The following is a 17,133-nucleotide window of genomic DNA, read 5'->3' on the forward strand; positions in this document are numbered from 1 at the left end:
GTCATTTATGCAGGAGTTGGAGAAAAAGAGTGCTGTTAGGATGAGACAAACATGGAAGTGCAGGAGAGCAGCAGTTGCATCCAACACTCTTAGCAAGTGACCAGAAGGCACAGTTTCTATTTGGACAGGAGGCAAGTTTTCTGCAGGCCTTTATGATATTGTTGGATCTACTGATGACTGATTTGCATATGTTATGTGCTTTGTATAGGTATGAAGCTGGAGGTCTTGATGCAAGCCATATGCAGTAAGGTGAATTTTTTTTTCTTTGACTGCTTTGAAACATTTTTGGTTGAACCAGGGCTTGGAAAGTGGATGTGGATTATGGGTTGAATGGATTATGAGAGCCTTCATACCAGTGAGAATAATTTCTGTGATTCATTCACAGCAGGTATTAAGATCAGGTGAATGGAAGCAATAGTCAGACCAAGGAAAGGAGGAGTAAAAATTCTGAAGGTCAGGAGTGGTTGGAGGAGGGGCATTCTGTGAGAGAGGAGACTTGTACAAGATTGTAGTCTGAGTTGCCAAAAGGAGAAATAACCTCTATGGTGTATCTGGAAAAAGAAATGGTCAAAAAGAGATCCAGAGTATTTGGAGAGTGATGGGAGTTATCAAGGATTTGAGTCGGTAGATGTAAAATTTGTGTTAAGTCATTACTTATAGCAAAGACTTCTGTTTCTCATCCTGCTTGATTGGTGGTGTTGGAGTAGTGGAGCCAGTTGGAATTGTGGACATTGAGGTTGCCCAGAAAGATGATCTCACTATTTGGATAGCTGGATTGTAGGTGGTCAAGTTTCATGGAAAGGAATGTGAAAAGATCTGAGTGGTTATTAGTGTTTGTAGACTGGTAAATGCAACAAATGAAAGTTACTAAAAGACAAGGAAACCTTGAGCCAGAGAAGGTCAAAAGCAGGGGATTCTAAATTAGCCATTCTCTGGCAGGCTATGTCAGATTTCACAAAGGCACAGGTGCTGCCCTTGTGGCAAAAAGAACCGTGAAGCATGTAGTTTGTGCACTGGAGGTGGAGAGTAGTAGATATAGCTGTGATCTGGGTTTCTGTCAGAAATAAGATGTCTGGTCTGAAAGACTGCAAGTGATGGTGGGTGCCATTTATATTTCTGGTAATGCCATGGATGATGTTAGTAAAGCGGATGTGAAAGTGAGTTTTTAGTGAAGAGATTCTGGTGTGCTTTGTCTATTGTGGCTGGTTGTGATGTGACTTTTTTTCCCTATGGGATTAGTTTATGAGGGAGATTATTTGTTGCAGTGTCACTTTTATTGTCTGCAAGAATCTTCATAGGTTTGATCATAAGTTGATTAGATGGAAGGATATAGTGGGAATGTGCAGTGAGAGAAGATAGGCTCTTGACATGACTTATATACAGAGACAAACCAGTCTCCATGCCATGATATGGCCTCCTCTCCTCCCAACATACCACTATTCGGTCTCCCTCTTCATACACTCCAGACACAACCTGGCAGAGTATGTGGCAGCAGGATTATGCGCTAGCTGATCACGAAGCCTCCTGACTCATTACCTGCAGGTTTGGGCCCATGCACCAACTGGTGACCAGCCAGAAACACCACCATTCTAACTGCTGTACCTTGAAATGGAGGAGTTTATTGATTTCTAAGTACCTACATTAGGCATTGCATTATGTAACAGAGAATGATGCAAAGAATATTGACTCATAGAAAGAAAGAGGTTATGGTTTCAATGTATAAGATCTTGATAAGGCCACATATGAACTATTGTCCACAGATTTAGTTACCTAGTTTTCAAAAGGATGAAGATGATATTTCAAAGGATCTGGAAGCTGTTTGACTAAAGCTGTTTCTGTTCTCTAGAATGTTGAGTACAAAGAAAGGTTGTCAAAATGCAATTTGCACAGTGTAGTAGACTGAGGATGGAGGGAAATATGATAGAGACATCTGGAATGGTAAAGAATTTTTATAAGATTAATTATTATTATTATTATTATTACGGGCAACTCCAGGGAGTCATTGGACTCATCGAGGGAGGCCCCAAATCATATTCATCACAACTATTTGACATTCATACAGTATCTATCATACCTCGCCTTAAACTCATTCACTGTCACAGCATCCACCACAGACTCAGGGAGTGCATTCCACTCATTCACTACTCTAAAAGTAAAGAACCCAGCTCTAACACCTTTACTAACCACACTTTTGCCCAGTTTCCATGGATGTCCCCTAGTCCTCCCACAACCAGCCCTGTTCTCAAAAATATCTTCTGAATTAATTTTATAGAAACCTTTCAGTAATTTGAATGTCTCAATCATATCTCCCCTCCTCCGCCTATCAACCAATTTTTGCAACCCACAAATCCTCAACCTGTTCTCATACGGTTCATTCCACAGACCTGCTATCATCTTGGTCACTCGCCTCTGGATCCTCTCCACCTCCTCCCCATCAAGAAGAAACCTAGGTGACCAAATCTGAGCACAGTAGTCTAGATGGGGTCTTATCAAGGCTCGATACAGAGGAACAATAACCTGCTTGTCTCTGCTTGTCATCGTATTCTTCAGCAACCAAGTGATTTGATGAGCCGTTTTGGTCACTTTTGCAATGTGTCCCCTAAATTTCAATTCCTTATCTACCAACACTCCTAAATCTCGTGCCTCATCAATTTCCTGGAGAACGGTTAAACCAATGCAGTAAACTGCCGCCAATCTTTTCACCCCAAAATGCATAACCTTACATTTTGCCACATTAAACTGACATCCATTCTCCTTAGCCCAGACCTCCAATCTATCCAAATCATCCTGCAAAATTTTGACGTCATCTGCATTCACTATTGCCCTACCCAACTTCGCATCATCCGCAAACAAATGAACTGTTCCTCTCAGATCATTTCCTATATCATTTATGAACAAATTAAACAGCAGTGGTCCAAGAACAGATCCTTGTGGCACACCACTAGTCACAGGCCGTCTTGTGGACTCTACTCCCGAGTAAACCACTCTCTGATATCTCTCCGTCAACCACCCTCCTATCCATCTCACCAACCCTATGTCCATTCCCATATGCTGCAATTTACTGATTAGAATTCCATGTGGAATCCTGTCAAAGGCCTTGGCAAGGTCCAGTAGAATCACCGTAAACCCATTACCCTTATCCAGTTCAGCCGTCACTGTGTTATAATACGTGAGCAAGTTACTGAGGCATGACCTACCCTTCACAAAACCATGCTGTCCCCGATACAGTATCCCATTTTCTTCTATCCAATCTTGTATTTTCCTCTTGACTATTTTCTCTAAGACCTTGACAATGATTCCTGATATGCTAATCGGTCGGTAACTTACTACAGCAGTCTTGGAACCACCTTTATGCAGTGGAACTATTTTCCCCTCTTTCCACCCGCTCGGGACTAACCCAGACCCGAGACTCAAATTAAACAAAATGGTCAAGGGTACTGACAATTCTTTAGCTGCTTCTCGTACAACACGAGCTGGTATACCATCCAATCCCACAGATGTATTGACATTGAGGTTATGCAATAGACTACTCACCTCCACTTCATTAACCACAATTCCCGTATAATCTACTGGTTTATTCGTTTCTGCAATGTCACCACCTGGATGATATACTTTTGCAAAGTGCTCACTCAGTAACTCAACTATCTCAACTGATTCAGTTACCTCCCTACCATCGGCATTCTTTAAAATCAATCTGCCATGTACATTTTTCCTTTTACTTGCTACATATCTAAAAAACTGTTTAGGATTCTCTTTAGCCTGCATGGCCAATGTTCTTTCGTAATCCTTTTTTGCTTTTCTTACCACACTCGTCACCCTTCCTTCCTGCGCTTTATACCGTTCATGTGCCTGCCGGTCACCCTTCTCCTTAAATTCCCTCCATAGTTGTTTCTTTTTTTGCAACTCAAGCTTAATGGTGTTATTCATCCATTTAACCCCTACTTGATTTATTATTCGGACTCTAGGTATACAGTCAGCCATTGCTTCATGCAAGCACTTCTTAACTACCTCCCATGCACTATCAACTTCTAGTCCTTGCAGTTGTACATGCCATGGCACTGAACCAATCAAACTCCTAAGCTTGTCATACTTTCCAGCCCGATAATTCCACATGTACCCTGTCTTAATTGAAAATTCTACACCTTTAGCCACCTCCCAAGTTAAGACCCTATGATCACTCTCACCGATTGGTGGCAATGTGGTCATATTTGTTACAGCCAAATCCTCAGATGTAATTACTAGGTCAAGCACTCTCTGACCCCTAGTATTTTCCATTACATGCTGTCGCAGATAGTTATCCCTTAATAACCGCATAAAATCCAGTTCCTTCCTCCCGTGTGTCCTCTCCTCACTCCAATCAATGCGACCATAGTTGAAATCTCCCATAATAATCACCCTCCTTCCACCCATTTCTTCTATTTGCTTGTGCATACTGTCACCACCATCTTTTCCATCACCTGGTCTATAGCAGCACCCAATTGTATATTTAGTTCTGCTAGCCACAATCTCACACCAAATGGCCTCAAATGTGCTCTTTTCTCTATCCTGCAATTCAGCTTCTATTCTCCTTGGCTGGAGCTCATCAGCTATCATCAACAATACTCCTCCCCCCATTTTATTCACTCTGCCACAACAATCATTTCTTTCACCCTTTCCTTTTGCTCTCTAATAGACGCAGTTACGTCCTTTATGGTCGCACCAGGTTGGTACGATTTTGTCAAATCCTCTACTAACACACCTCGTACTAACGAGTCTCCACACAGCACTCTATCCTTCATTTTGTTCATGTTCACATTCATACGTCTATTTTTCCTGTCATACCTTTTATTATTGGATGGTTCATTCAGTCTACTTTTGTTCATGCACTAATTACTGATTTTTGATTTTTGTTCATGCACTAATTAATGAATTAAAGATTAATGCTGAAAAGGCTTTTAATAGAATAGTGGAAGATGGAAAAAGAACAAGAAGTCATCACTGGAAGCTATATAATGAGAGTGTGAGAGCAAGACAAGTGAGAAGAGGATTTTTTGCACAGAGAGTAGAGAATGATTAATGCATTGAGATTGTGGTGACTGCAGACAACATGAATGTATTTAAGGCATGGTATGATGAGCTTCATGTGTGACAAACAGTCTTCCTTCTGTCATGCACAATAAGTCTTTGATTCCATGGAGGTCTGATAATGTTGATAATGATAATAATAATGAGAAGGACACAGCAAGAAGTAAAGAGGTTATGAATCCATTGTATGAGACCGTGATCAAGCCATATATGGGCAACTTGTTTTCAAGAGGATGAGAATATCTTGGAAAGGGTCCAGAGAAAATTGACTAAGCTGGTGTCAAAGGTTATACTATAAATTAAAGATGCCAAAAAATTATATTATCGGTTTTATCCTTTATCCAAGTGTAAACAAACAAAATTTGCATGTGAAGTAACTTCACGACTGGGCTACTGAGCTTGCCAGGTGGGATCTCTGTCTAAGGGTGTATAGGTATTAGAATCTTCAAGAAGAATTTTCATTTTTTTGTTATAATCCTCTGAGTTCATGACTACCGTCTCATTCTCTTTATCTGCCTTAATTATAACGATGTTTTTGTCTGATTTTAGTTCTTTGAGGGCCGTGAATTCCATGTATAGTAAGTTCCTGGGTGGCAATTTGCTTTGTAATAGTAATGCTGTACTTTGTATTTGGATGAGATCCAATGCATCCTCAGGCAAATTTCATATTCCTTTCTCGATTTGAGCTATGATGTCAATTTTTGGGATGTAGCATGGCATTAAAGTGAAGTTGAAACCTTTCAAAAGTAGATATTTTTCTGTTCTTGATAGGACTCTTGAAGAAAGGTTAATTACTACTTTGGAGTAATCTAGATGTTTTCTTTGTGTTTTGTTTTTCTTGAAGAAGTACAGTAAGTTTTTTAATTCAATTACTTTTCTTTTGGTCAGAAATCGCTGCAGCTTTGTTATATGTAATATTGTCAATGTTATTCCAAAGGTCAGACGGAAGCGATGTGGCTAACTCATTGTGTAGAGTAAAGGTATCTTTATTGAGGTGAAACAGTAAAGGATTTTTCATCATAGGCCTAAATATAAAGATGTAAGAGAGCCTGATGGTATTAGGAGAAAAAAAGACACATGTAGCATATGCCGACGAGAGAGAGAGAGAGAGAAAGGCCTTAGCTCTTTTATATCATCATACAGTCAAAGGGTATTCCTTTATTGGTTATACTACAAACTAGTGCTAAAGTTTTCCTTTAGCACTAGTCTCATGCAGATGAGCAACCAAAAGACCAATTGAAACTAAAGCACAAAGATGATTGATACAGAGTTGGTTAGCCTTATCTGAGTTAACCGCCTTGATGTTGAAAGTTTTTTTCATTTGGTTAAACTATAAATTCAAGATGCCAGGAAATTATATTCTTGGTTTCATCCTTTATCCAAGTGTAAGAAAACAAAGTTTGCATGTGAAGTCACTTCAGAACTGAGCTACTTGAATATAGAGGCCTCACATTAATTGCCTTATATCCCATAATGCAACACACACACATCCTTACAGGCATACATAATGCTATGCATTATGGAAAGAGCCACTACCCAGATCAGTTTCAATCTTTATTGAGGTCTCATCAGTGGGAGCCAGACCAGGATGTGTTTTGCATTATGGGATGCTAATTCAATTGACTTGAAGTCATTAGCCTCTATATACAAATAGCCCAGTCATGAAGTGACTTCATGCGAAAACTTTGTTTGCTTACACTTGGAAAAAGGATAAAACCAACTTGGTTTTATAGTATAACCAAGTGATAAAACTTTCACCATCTATCTCTAATCCAGAGCATTTTAGTAATAAGGTGTGAGACCTTTTGACTACTTGTATATGGGAAATATATGACTTCTGCATTACTTCAACTTTGGTATCTGATGAGGATTATTAATGTTCATCATTGGGTTTGCTTACTTCCTGGAGAGTAGAGAGGTTCTACTCAGTGGCAGGTTTTTTCTCTGTCAGTGTGTGGAACCACTGCTGAGTTTCCTGTCCTGGAGTGAGTCAAGTCAGGAGTAATGAGTTAGTAGTGATTCTTTAGGATCACTCAATAAGATTTGAAGTAATCTTGTTGATCACTCACAGTATTTGAAGAGGTTTCTCTGCACTTAAACATACCTCAATAATCCATGTATTTCTTTCATCACATGCTAACTAATAAGATAGTTGTCCCTCAAGAAGTAAGAAACTGAGTTGCCTTATTACTACATATTTTTAAATTCTGTTCTATATTTGAAATGTTGCATAATGATCATCTGTATTGCACTTGCTAAGCTAATTTGTCTAATTATTCCCTGCTCACCATTCTCTGTGCTTAGCTTAGCAACCTATAGTAACACCTCACTAAATATCCTGTCTTGCTCACCTCTACATCACACCATCCACTCTCTCAAAGTCCTTCAGTGTAATTTCCCTTGCAGTTCTCTACTCTGACAAGACATAACTCATTGGTATTAACACTTCACCATGCTGTATTTTCCATCCCTCTCCCACCCCCACAACCTCTTTAACTAATATGCTATAGCCTTCAGCTTTTATTTCAATCAGGATGTCACCTACTGTCAACCATGTTTCAATGACACTAATAATCTAAGGAAGAACTGCATCTGTGAACACCACAAATACACAATCTTCTTGTTTTTGATACTTTAGTATTTGTTTATAGAAAAAGCAGTGCATTATCATTATTTTTTTCTAGTCTCGTATGTTTAACTGTACACAGCAGTGTATTACTAAGCATAAGCAATGTAATTAACATTATTGTACAAAAGTGAGTAATAATATATTTACCTGAAAGTAAGATGACATAAAGGTATTGTCGACAACTAAGATAATTCTTGAATATTTTCTTACAATTTCTGAGATGGCCTTAATATCTGCGAGTTTAATAGTTGGATTAGTTGGCGTTTCCAACCATACCATCTAGAAAAAAAGGGGGAAAAAATACAATGCCATTACAACTTGCACATGTTCATAGTGAGTTGATAATTGCAGTAATATATATGTATATGGAGATAGAAAAAATTCTTGGGATAAATTTAATATGATTATTAACATAATTATTTAATTTAAATATCTCATAGTGGCATCAACAGTCTGTACTTAAGCAGAACCTATCACTGCAGTCAACCATTTGCTTGAAGTGTTTTAAGTATATGGGCTTGTTTGTTTAAGTTAGTTTGTGTAATCAATGAACTCAGAGCTTAGTAGAGTAACTAGCGAAGAAAAGCTGCCGACTTTGTCTTTGCAGGAATTTAATTTTGATTTTAGTTGTTCTGTGAAATGTGAGGTGTGCTACATGTGTTACTTCAGTTATGTAGATAAATTATGGATATTTAAGGTGGATGGAAGAAGAGTGTGTGTGTGAGAAGTGTGAGCTGAATGAGAACTTGATAAGCACTAACGTATTAGTAACTGAAAGTGTTAGTAGAGAGAATGCCATGAGGAGGATGAGTGCTTGTCTGATAGAAAAGAGGGATGGTGTAAAAGAGCAGTGAAAAAGTGGTAAAAAAAAGTTTTGAAAAAGCAAACAAGCAATGTGATAAACTTAACCATCGATGATAAGAAAGACAAAAGCAATATGAATGTAACAGAAGTTGAAAGTTTATTTTTCACTTGGTTAGACTATAATAAATTTAGTTTAATCCTTTAACCAAGTGTGTACAAACAAAGTTTGCGCTTGAAAGTATCTTCAGGACTGGGGTAAGATAGCACAACACAGGGCAACTCGTTGCAAAGGTGGAGCAAGCTTACATCACTCCTATCTCAGTATCTCCCATAATGCAAAACACATCTCCTTGTGGATATGTATAATATTATATTATACATTATTAAAGGGAAGGGCCACTACCCTGACTAGTTTCGACCTTTATTGAGGTCTCTTCAGTGGGAGCCAGGCCCAGATGTGGAGATACCAGGCAGAAGCAATAGGAAGGTCATCTCTACCTATAGGAGTTGCCAAACGGTGTGCCACCTTTTTTATTAAATTACTCTGGATTTAGAGAAAGATGTTGAAAGTTTATTTTTCACTTGGTTAGACTATAATAAATTTAGTTTAATCCTTTATCCAAGTGTGAGCAAACAAAGTTTGCGCCTGAAAGTATCTTCAGGTAGGTAGAGATAACCTTGCTATTGCTTCTGTCTGGTATCTCCACATCTGGGCCTGGCTCCCACTGAAGAGACCTCAATAAAGGTCGAAACTAGTCTGGGTCGTGGCCCTTCTCTTAATGTATAACATTATACATATCCGCAAGGAGATGCGTTTTGCATTATGGGAGATACTGAGATAGGAGTGAGTAATCGTGCTCCACCTTTGCAACGAGTTGCCCGGTGTTGTACTATCTTACCCCAGTCCTGAAGATACTTTCAGGTGCAAACTTTGTTTGCTCACACTTGGATAAAGGATTAAACTAAATTTATTATAGTCTAACCAAGTGAAAAATAAATTTTTCAACATCTTTCTCTAAATCCAGAATAATTTAATAAAAAAAGGTGGCACACCATTTGACAACTCCTGTAGGTAGAGATGACCTTGCTATTGCTTCTGCCTGTTATCTCCACATCTGGGCCTGGCTCCCACTGAAGAGACCTCAATTGCAGCGTATCAGGATAGTATTTATTCATTGTTGGATTTGTTACTAATATAGTGTTTGTTATTTATATTTGTTGTTTAATTTGTTGTACTAACCTTTTGCATTTTTTAGTACTAACTTGCTGGTAGTGCGTTTATATGCACTACGGGATTTTCTTTCAGAGTCTTAGGATTCTTAATTTTTCTCTTTTTTTTTTAGAACGCAGAGACTAATGATGAGCAGAGTAATCCCCGTCCCCCTCCAGGACCCAGATATTAGGAGTGGAGATTCCAGGAATGGAGGATCCCAGAGCATTAACTACAGCCCTTAAGGAGATAATAGGAGTTTCTAACATCTATTCCTTCACCCCGTATGGAGGAGGACGATTTCTCATAATAGTAAAGAACTTAGCTTCGAGAGATCAACTTCTGAAGGGTTTCCCTGTCCAAGGGAAGCAGGTGACCACTACCATTGTGGGGTCGCAAGTACGTCAAATTAAGATCGACCGCTTCCCTATGGAATATTTAGAAGCCGGAGAAGATGTGCTAGTACAAACTTTCAGTAAATGGGGGAAAGTGAGTAATATAAGGAAGAGCATCTCTAAGGAGGACCCCCGCCTAGTACTCCGGCGAAGTTACCTTTACCATGGACATGCGACAGCCAGTGCTCAACCTTGTTACCATCGGCACGTCGCGTGTCATGGTTAATTATCCCGGGATACAAAGACAGTATCTGTGATGTGGCTCGACTGAACATCTGGGTAGTTACTGCCCCCGAGCCAAGTGTTTCAACTGCGTCGGCGTCGTGCACATCTCCAGCCAGTGCCCACACCCCTGCCGAAAGTGCTCCAATACAGAGCACAAAATAACATCGTGTCCTCTGCGCACATTTGCAGAGCAGGCAGGGGCACCAATCGAACCATTGAACCCGCAGCCTGCTCGAGACGCCGGTGAATTTCTGGTACTCCTCAACACCATCGGGGAGAAAACATTCTCTCAAACAGCTCTAGGGAAAATTACGAAACGTCCTGCACCATCAACAGCAGAGGATACTGTTTTCCCCCAGCAACAACATCAGCTGAGAAAACAGTCCTCCCATCGGTCATTTCCACCGTACCACTACCAGTGACGGAGGAGCAACGAACAACCGAGGGTACAGATGATGCTAAGGATAACACTCCACCAGCTATCTCCCCCCTCAACAACATCGGAGGAGGCTTCGTCTGTAGACGCTTCTAAGATTTCCCCTGTAATAATCAGCGTCCACCCTGTAGATGAAGCTAAGAATAACACTCCACCAGCTATCTCCCCCCCTGAACAACATCGGAGGAGGCTTCGTCTGCAGACGCTTCTAAGATTTCCCCTGTAATAGTCAGCGTCCACCCTGTAGAAGAACAGAAGACAGAGGAAGGGAAACATCAACTTCCACCCCCCAAAGAACCTCCTAAGAAAAGGAAGGAGCAGGCTTCCCCTAAAATGGGGAAAAAACATCGAAGCCGCTCCAGAAAAAAGCACAGCCACAACAAAATCTGAGTCCGAAATGGAGGTGGAAACCCCCTTCCCGCCATGAGAGAGCATTAGCTTTAAAATTAGCAAACACACCAGCTCCCAGTTCAACTGCTTTGCCCATCAAATAGTGAACAATCAATTAGTAGTCATCATGAGTTCGAGGTCCTCTCGAGCTCGTGTGCAGAATTGGAAGCCGGTCTGCAGGGTGTGGGATATACTACCTCCTCCCCCCCCACAAATTGAAGCCTTAAGAAAATATGTCAAGCAACTGCGAATCAAGGATCTAGGCTGGGTATAATAACGTAAAACATCATAATGCCGCCACCCCCCTTTTTGTGTTGCCTCGCTCAACATCAGAGGGCTCCGCTCACCATCTAAACAAGAGGAGGTGTGGAAGCTCATGCTAGCGTTTTGTTCCTGCAGGAAACACACTTTTTCCATTACAAGGACATGCAGGAACTAAGCCATAAGTACCCCGTAACATCATTTTGGAGCTTCGGCAACAGAAACAGCGCCGGGGTCAGGGTACTTATGCTAGCCCCCCCCCCCCCCTCCAGGGCTGTACTACTAGGTACATTAACATCTACGCCCCGGCAGATCCAATATCAAGATCAACTTTCTTCCAGTCACTTTACACTTACTTATAATGCACCCATCACGTCATCCTGATGGGGGACTTTAACTGCGTGGCGGACCCGGCCTACGATAAAGTGGGGGGTAATCTCAATACAGGTACTGCTGGCTACAGGCAACTGGAAATTCACCTCAGGAATCTCCAGCTGATGGATATCTGGAGGGCTCACAACCCCTACTATTGGGATTGTGCGTGGACAGGCCAAGGTATCGGCATGCGGCTCGACCGGTTCTATTTGTCACCCTCCCTTGTCTCCAGATCCGAAGCCATAAGGCACGTTCAAATTAATTATACCATCTCGGACCACAAAATGGTTGTGCTCACATATCATCCACTAGAAGCAGTAGAAGTTGGTCCGGGCCCCTGGAAGTTACTACCAGACTTCCAGTCCTTGTTCTCGGCTAAGCTTAACCAACTGTGCTCCACTTGGAGCACCGCTGGCTGGGACTGGGACTCGTGGGCACAACTAAAATCTAACATCAAAGAAAACATGATAAAATAGGGCCTAGAACGTGCCTCCCTCAGAAGATCTCGGCTTCGCGATTTATACAAGGAAAGAAGCTGGTTCGTGGCCAGCCAACGCCAAGGTTTTCTATGTCACAATGCCATTCGTGACATTAATCTCAACATTGAAGTGGAGAGACAGAAGCAGGTGGAAGACAAGAACACCAAGATCCGACTCCACCTCCGCTCGGAAGACAGGCAATCGGCTGCTTTCTACAACAGGCGCTACGTCAATTTTCGACAGGAGAGAAACATCACCACCATCACTGAAGGCAGGTGTACTTACACCACAACACCCTACATCCTGAAGGCCTTCTGGGGGTACTACAACACCCTCTACCAGGACAACAGTACCCCCCAAGATTACTCCTGTTGGAATATTGACCCCTTCCCTGTGCACATCCAAGCAGGGTTGGATGCACCAATCACAGCGGCTGAAATAACATCAGCCTTCAAGCAGTGCCGTACGAAGAAAGCGCCTGGGCCAGACAGACTAAGCACAGAACTCTATCGGGAAGCCTGGGACTACATCCTCCCCATTCTCGTGGCACTATTCAACAACTTTCTCAACACAGGGAACGTGCCGCGAGAATTCATGGAATGCCATACAGTATTCATCTCCAAAGTCAACAGGGATCCAGCCAACATCAAAAACTGGAGGCCCATCAGTCTGTCGAACACGGACTACAAGATCCTCGCCCATGTTCTCAATGACAGACTGAAGCTTGGGATGAGGTACGTCATCAACAGCACATAAGTGTATGGTGTTCCTGGCTGATTGATGAAGTTTAATCTCATCCTCATCTGAGAACTGCTACGTCTGGTCAACGAGATGTACTCAATGGCACTGTTGACCATCGATCTCAACTGAGCATTCGACAGCGTCCGGCACTCCTTTCTGTTTAACATCCGGCAGAAAGTCGGGGTCAGCAGCGGACTGCTTTCCATCATCAGGGGAAGCTACATGAACAGCTCTACCTGCCTCCTTGTCAACAGACACCTTTTCGACCCCATTAACATCCAGAAAGGGGTCAAACAAGGGTGTCCCCTCAGTCTACTGCTTTTTGCACTAGCCCTTGAGCCATTTCTATGGGCAGTCAACAGCTCACGTGCTGTGAGAGGGATTCCACTACTGCTCACCACGGATGACTACAAAGTAATTGCATATGTGGACGATGTGGTGGGCACCCTTAGGGATGACTCTATACAGAACTTCTTCAACATCTTAGAGAGGTTCAAAGTGTCGGGGTTAAAACCCAACTCCGACAAAACTAAGATCAATACGTATGGAGTCTGGGACCTAAACAACATCCCCATGGGTCTCGTCCCTACAGGAGACCCCCTCACCATCCTGGGGGTCCCATTTGCAGCAGAGCCCATGCTCGATGTTCAACAACTTATCAACACCACAGTCGAGCGTCTCAAGGACTGGACAAACGGACAGCTATCGCTCTCCTCCAGGGCTACTGTCATCAAGACCATCTTGTGCCCTATGTACCAGCACGTCGTGAATATAACAAACATCAGCGAGGTCAAGAACTTCGGCTTTACAGGAAACCCTTGAAGTTCTTCTGGGGAAGTCTACGCCAGGAGGTTGACATGAAGATCCTTCAACTTTCGGAGAAGCTGGGGGGCTTTGGCCTCCCCGTCCTTAACATCAAATACCTGAGCAATACCGCCTTCCATCTTAGCAGGATACTACAGACCAACCATCCCTGCAGCTATCCTGTGCAGTATTTCTTAGGCTTTAAGCTTCCCTGTTTTGTGATCCCAGCCCACCAGGGTCTCAAGGTGGATATTGTTCCAGAGGATTACAATAGACTTTGCAGCTAGTACAACAACTCCGATCGTCGGGTGTCAACACTGCCGGGATCCGGAACAGCAAGATGTGGTATGATCATCTCCTTAACATCCTTCGTACTGACATTCCGGATCTAGGAATCAACAACAACGACATCCTCTTCTGCCACCTCTCTAAACATCGAGGTTACCCATCGAGAAAGGACCTGGCCTGGAGGATAGCCTATGGACACCTTCCAGTCAATGTGAATAGTGGTGGTTCAACAACAACTGGGACCCATTATATAGCTTCTGCCGGAGCCCGGACACCGTAGAGCATGCTTTCTACGGGTGTCCCATTTCCGTCTTCATCTGGAGGAGGCTAAGCGATGTGCTCCACATCCCCCTCCTACTGCAGGAGCAAGTGATCTTCCTGCAGTTTGCTCCACCAGCCGACAACAGGCAGAAGTTACTAGTATTTATCATCAATGAATTTAAATATCACATCTGGAAGGTTAGAAAAAAATTTTCCAACTATGCTAATCCTCCCAGTCTGTTGGATCTCTCTCGGATCGTCATCTACATGTTCTATGGCTCCTTAAGGAGGTTTTTACATCTCGAGAGAGAGGCTTTGGGTGATACCAAATTTAACAACAAGTGGTGTTCACCTCCAATCCTGTGTACTGTCAGAAACAACACCATCAAGTTCTGCCTGCTGCTGCTTTAAGATCTCCATCTGCAGCACCAGCTCCACTCCGAGTCATCTTCTTGGTCTCTGTGTCCCCCCCCCCGAGGTCTGTTTTGTTTCCTGGTCTCCCACGGAGGTAGTTCGGAGGAAAAACCCAGGCAGCGCAAGCCTACTCGAGGTGGGCTGCCCTGAAGGAGCGGGTCACCTGGGCACTGGCTACCTCCGTGGTCCTTTTGATTTCTTGAGGCAGATCTCCGAGGAGGGTGAGGAAATATCATTTGATAGCCTTAAGCTAGCAAGATGTGAATAATAAGCTGAGGCCTATTTTTCTTCTTTTTCTCTACCCCTACCTCCCCACCCACCCTTCCCATCCTATTCCCCTCCCCTCCCCCCCAGCACCCCACCTTTACCTCTCTGTCACTTCCTTACCCCTCTTTTACTTCTCTTCGGGGACACTCTGACTCAATTATTTTTTCAATAGGCCGATGATTGGTTTATTCTTTACTCTCACCCACCTCAATAAAGGTCGAAACTAGTCTGGGTAGTGGCCCTTCCCTTAATGTATAACATTATACATAACTGCAAGGAGATGTGTTTTGCATTATGGGAGATACTGAGATAGGAATGATGTAAGCTTGCTCCACCTTTGCAACGAGTTGCCTGGTGTTGTACTATCTTACCCCAGTCCTGAAGATACTTTCAGGTGAAAACTTTGTTTGCTCACACTTGGATAAAGGATTAAACTAAATTTATTGTAACGGAAGTTGAATAACCAAGAGCAATTAAAGGTAAGGTGGTGAGCAGTGTTGACTGCGAACAAGCATAATATTGAGAGAGTGAATGAGAGCAAAAATGTGATGCAAGATTTGAAAATTGAATTGGTTAAGATGAGGCAAGAAATTAAATGGATGTGGAATGAAGTTAAGAGAATTTGAGATATGTATGGAAGAGTGAAAATGATGAAAATGAATAATATTGGTATGAAAGAGGTACCGAAAGACCCGTGAGTGGTGTTGTATGGAGATTTGATTATTAGAGATGTGGTGGATGAGAGGATGTATAAAGTTTGTTTTCCTGGAGAAAGAATGAACAGAGTGATTGAGCCATTGGATTTTGTGAACAAAATTAAGTGAACAAAAAAAGTTGGTAGTGGTAATAGGGACAAATGACTTGATGGTAACAAAGAATATGCTAGATTGCTTTATCCATCTCAGCAATCAGGAGGTTGCTGAGATGGATAATAGTATGATAGGAAGGATAGTCAGTGTGTTGCCCAGGTATGAAAGTAATGAAATGAAGCAGAGTGCGATGATTATAAATTATATGTTAGCAAAAATGTGTGAGGAGAAAGGAGTGCAGTTTGCTAATGTGTGGAATGAGTTTCAAAGGCAAATTGAACTGTATAAGAGTGTTGGACCTCATTTAAATGGTTTTGTGTGAGTCACTTGGAGAAACTGCTGCTGCTGGAAGGTAGAGAAATGAGTGCAGAGAATGAATCTGCACTCAAATAAGCAGCATGATTATAGAGAATGAGAGAACAAGTGTGCAAAACAAACAGGGAAATGAGGAAGCTCAGGATGAACAAGGAAACATGGCGTGAGAAAAGTTGATGCTCCAAGAGGATATGAATGAATGTATAGACAAAAAGGGAAAGGGATGACCTGGGATCAAAGTAACACAGTTGGATTTGAAAAAGATTTTAAGATGAATAAGGAGAAAAAAGAAATGGCTCAAGTTAAGTATGGAGAAGTCACGTCTAATAAGTGGTATCAGTGGAACTTGCTATAGATCCAGGAATGAACTGCTGTGTTTGTATACAAGTGCTATAAGTGTAAGAAACAAAAAGCAAATGAAATAGTTGCATTAAATGAGTCACCCTAGAATTGTTGGAATAAGTGAGACATGGTTTGATGAGGATGACATCCTGACAGGAATAGAGATGGAAGGGTATGATGCGTTTCGTGAAGATAGAAAGGTAGAGGAGTGCTATTGGTGGCAGAGAAAGAGTAATATCCATACAAGGTAGAGATGCAAGAGTGAAATAGTGGGTAGTTTTGAGGCAGAATGGTGTGAGACAGAGGTGAATAGAATGAAATACTAGTCAAATGTTTTTATAGACCTGGTAATGTGGATGGTAGTGACATGAAAAATAATCAAATTAGCCAAGCAAATAAGAAAAGGGATGATCATTATGGGCGATTTTAATTATGGCAACATAGACTGGGATGATGATGTAGCAACTGGAAGTTAAGAAAATGAGTTTCTGAGGGATAATTACCTCAGGCAGTATATAATACAGGGTACACAAGGATTGAGGGTCTTGGATTTGATCATCTCATCAGAGGATGTAATTGTAAATGAGGTGTTAAAACACCCTCCAGTTGGTGAGAGTGACCATA

The 17,133-nt window shown here is 41.9% G+C and overlaps 1 protein-coding gene across 2 annotated transcripts in view; it reads right to left on the reverse strand.

The window, feature by feature from the left end:
• LOC150108059 (cystathionine gamma-lyase-like) overlaps window positions 1–17,133 on the reverse strand; it is a 228,190-nt gene that overhangs the window by 113,937 nt on the left and 97,120 nt on the right. For both annotated transcript variants that reach the window (XM_090415555.1, XM_090415556.1), the window contains exon 5: window positions 7,841–7,972. In XM_090415555.1, the coding sequence (XP_090271681.1) occupies window positions 7,841–7,972 (132 nt within the window). The remainder of the gene's footprint in view (window positions 1–7,840; window positions 7,973–17,133) is intronic.

Source organism: Typopeltis vanoorti, chromosome 3 (genome assembly GCF_054136105.1).
Source record: "Typopeltis vanoorti isolate ZY-2024b chromosome 3, IOZ_Tvanoo_1.0, whole genome shotgun sequence".
Classification (NCBI taxonomy): domain Eukaryota; kingdom Metazoa; phylum Arthropoda; class Arachnida; order Uropygi; family Thelyphonidae; genus Typopeltis; species Typopeltis vanoorti.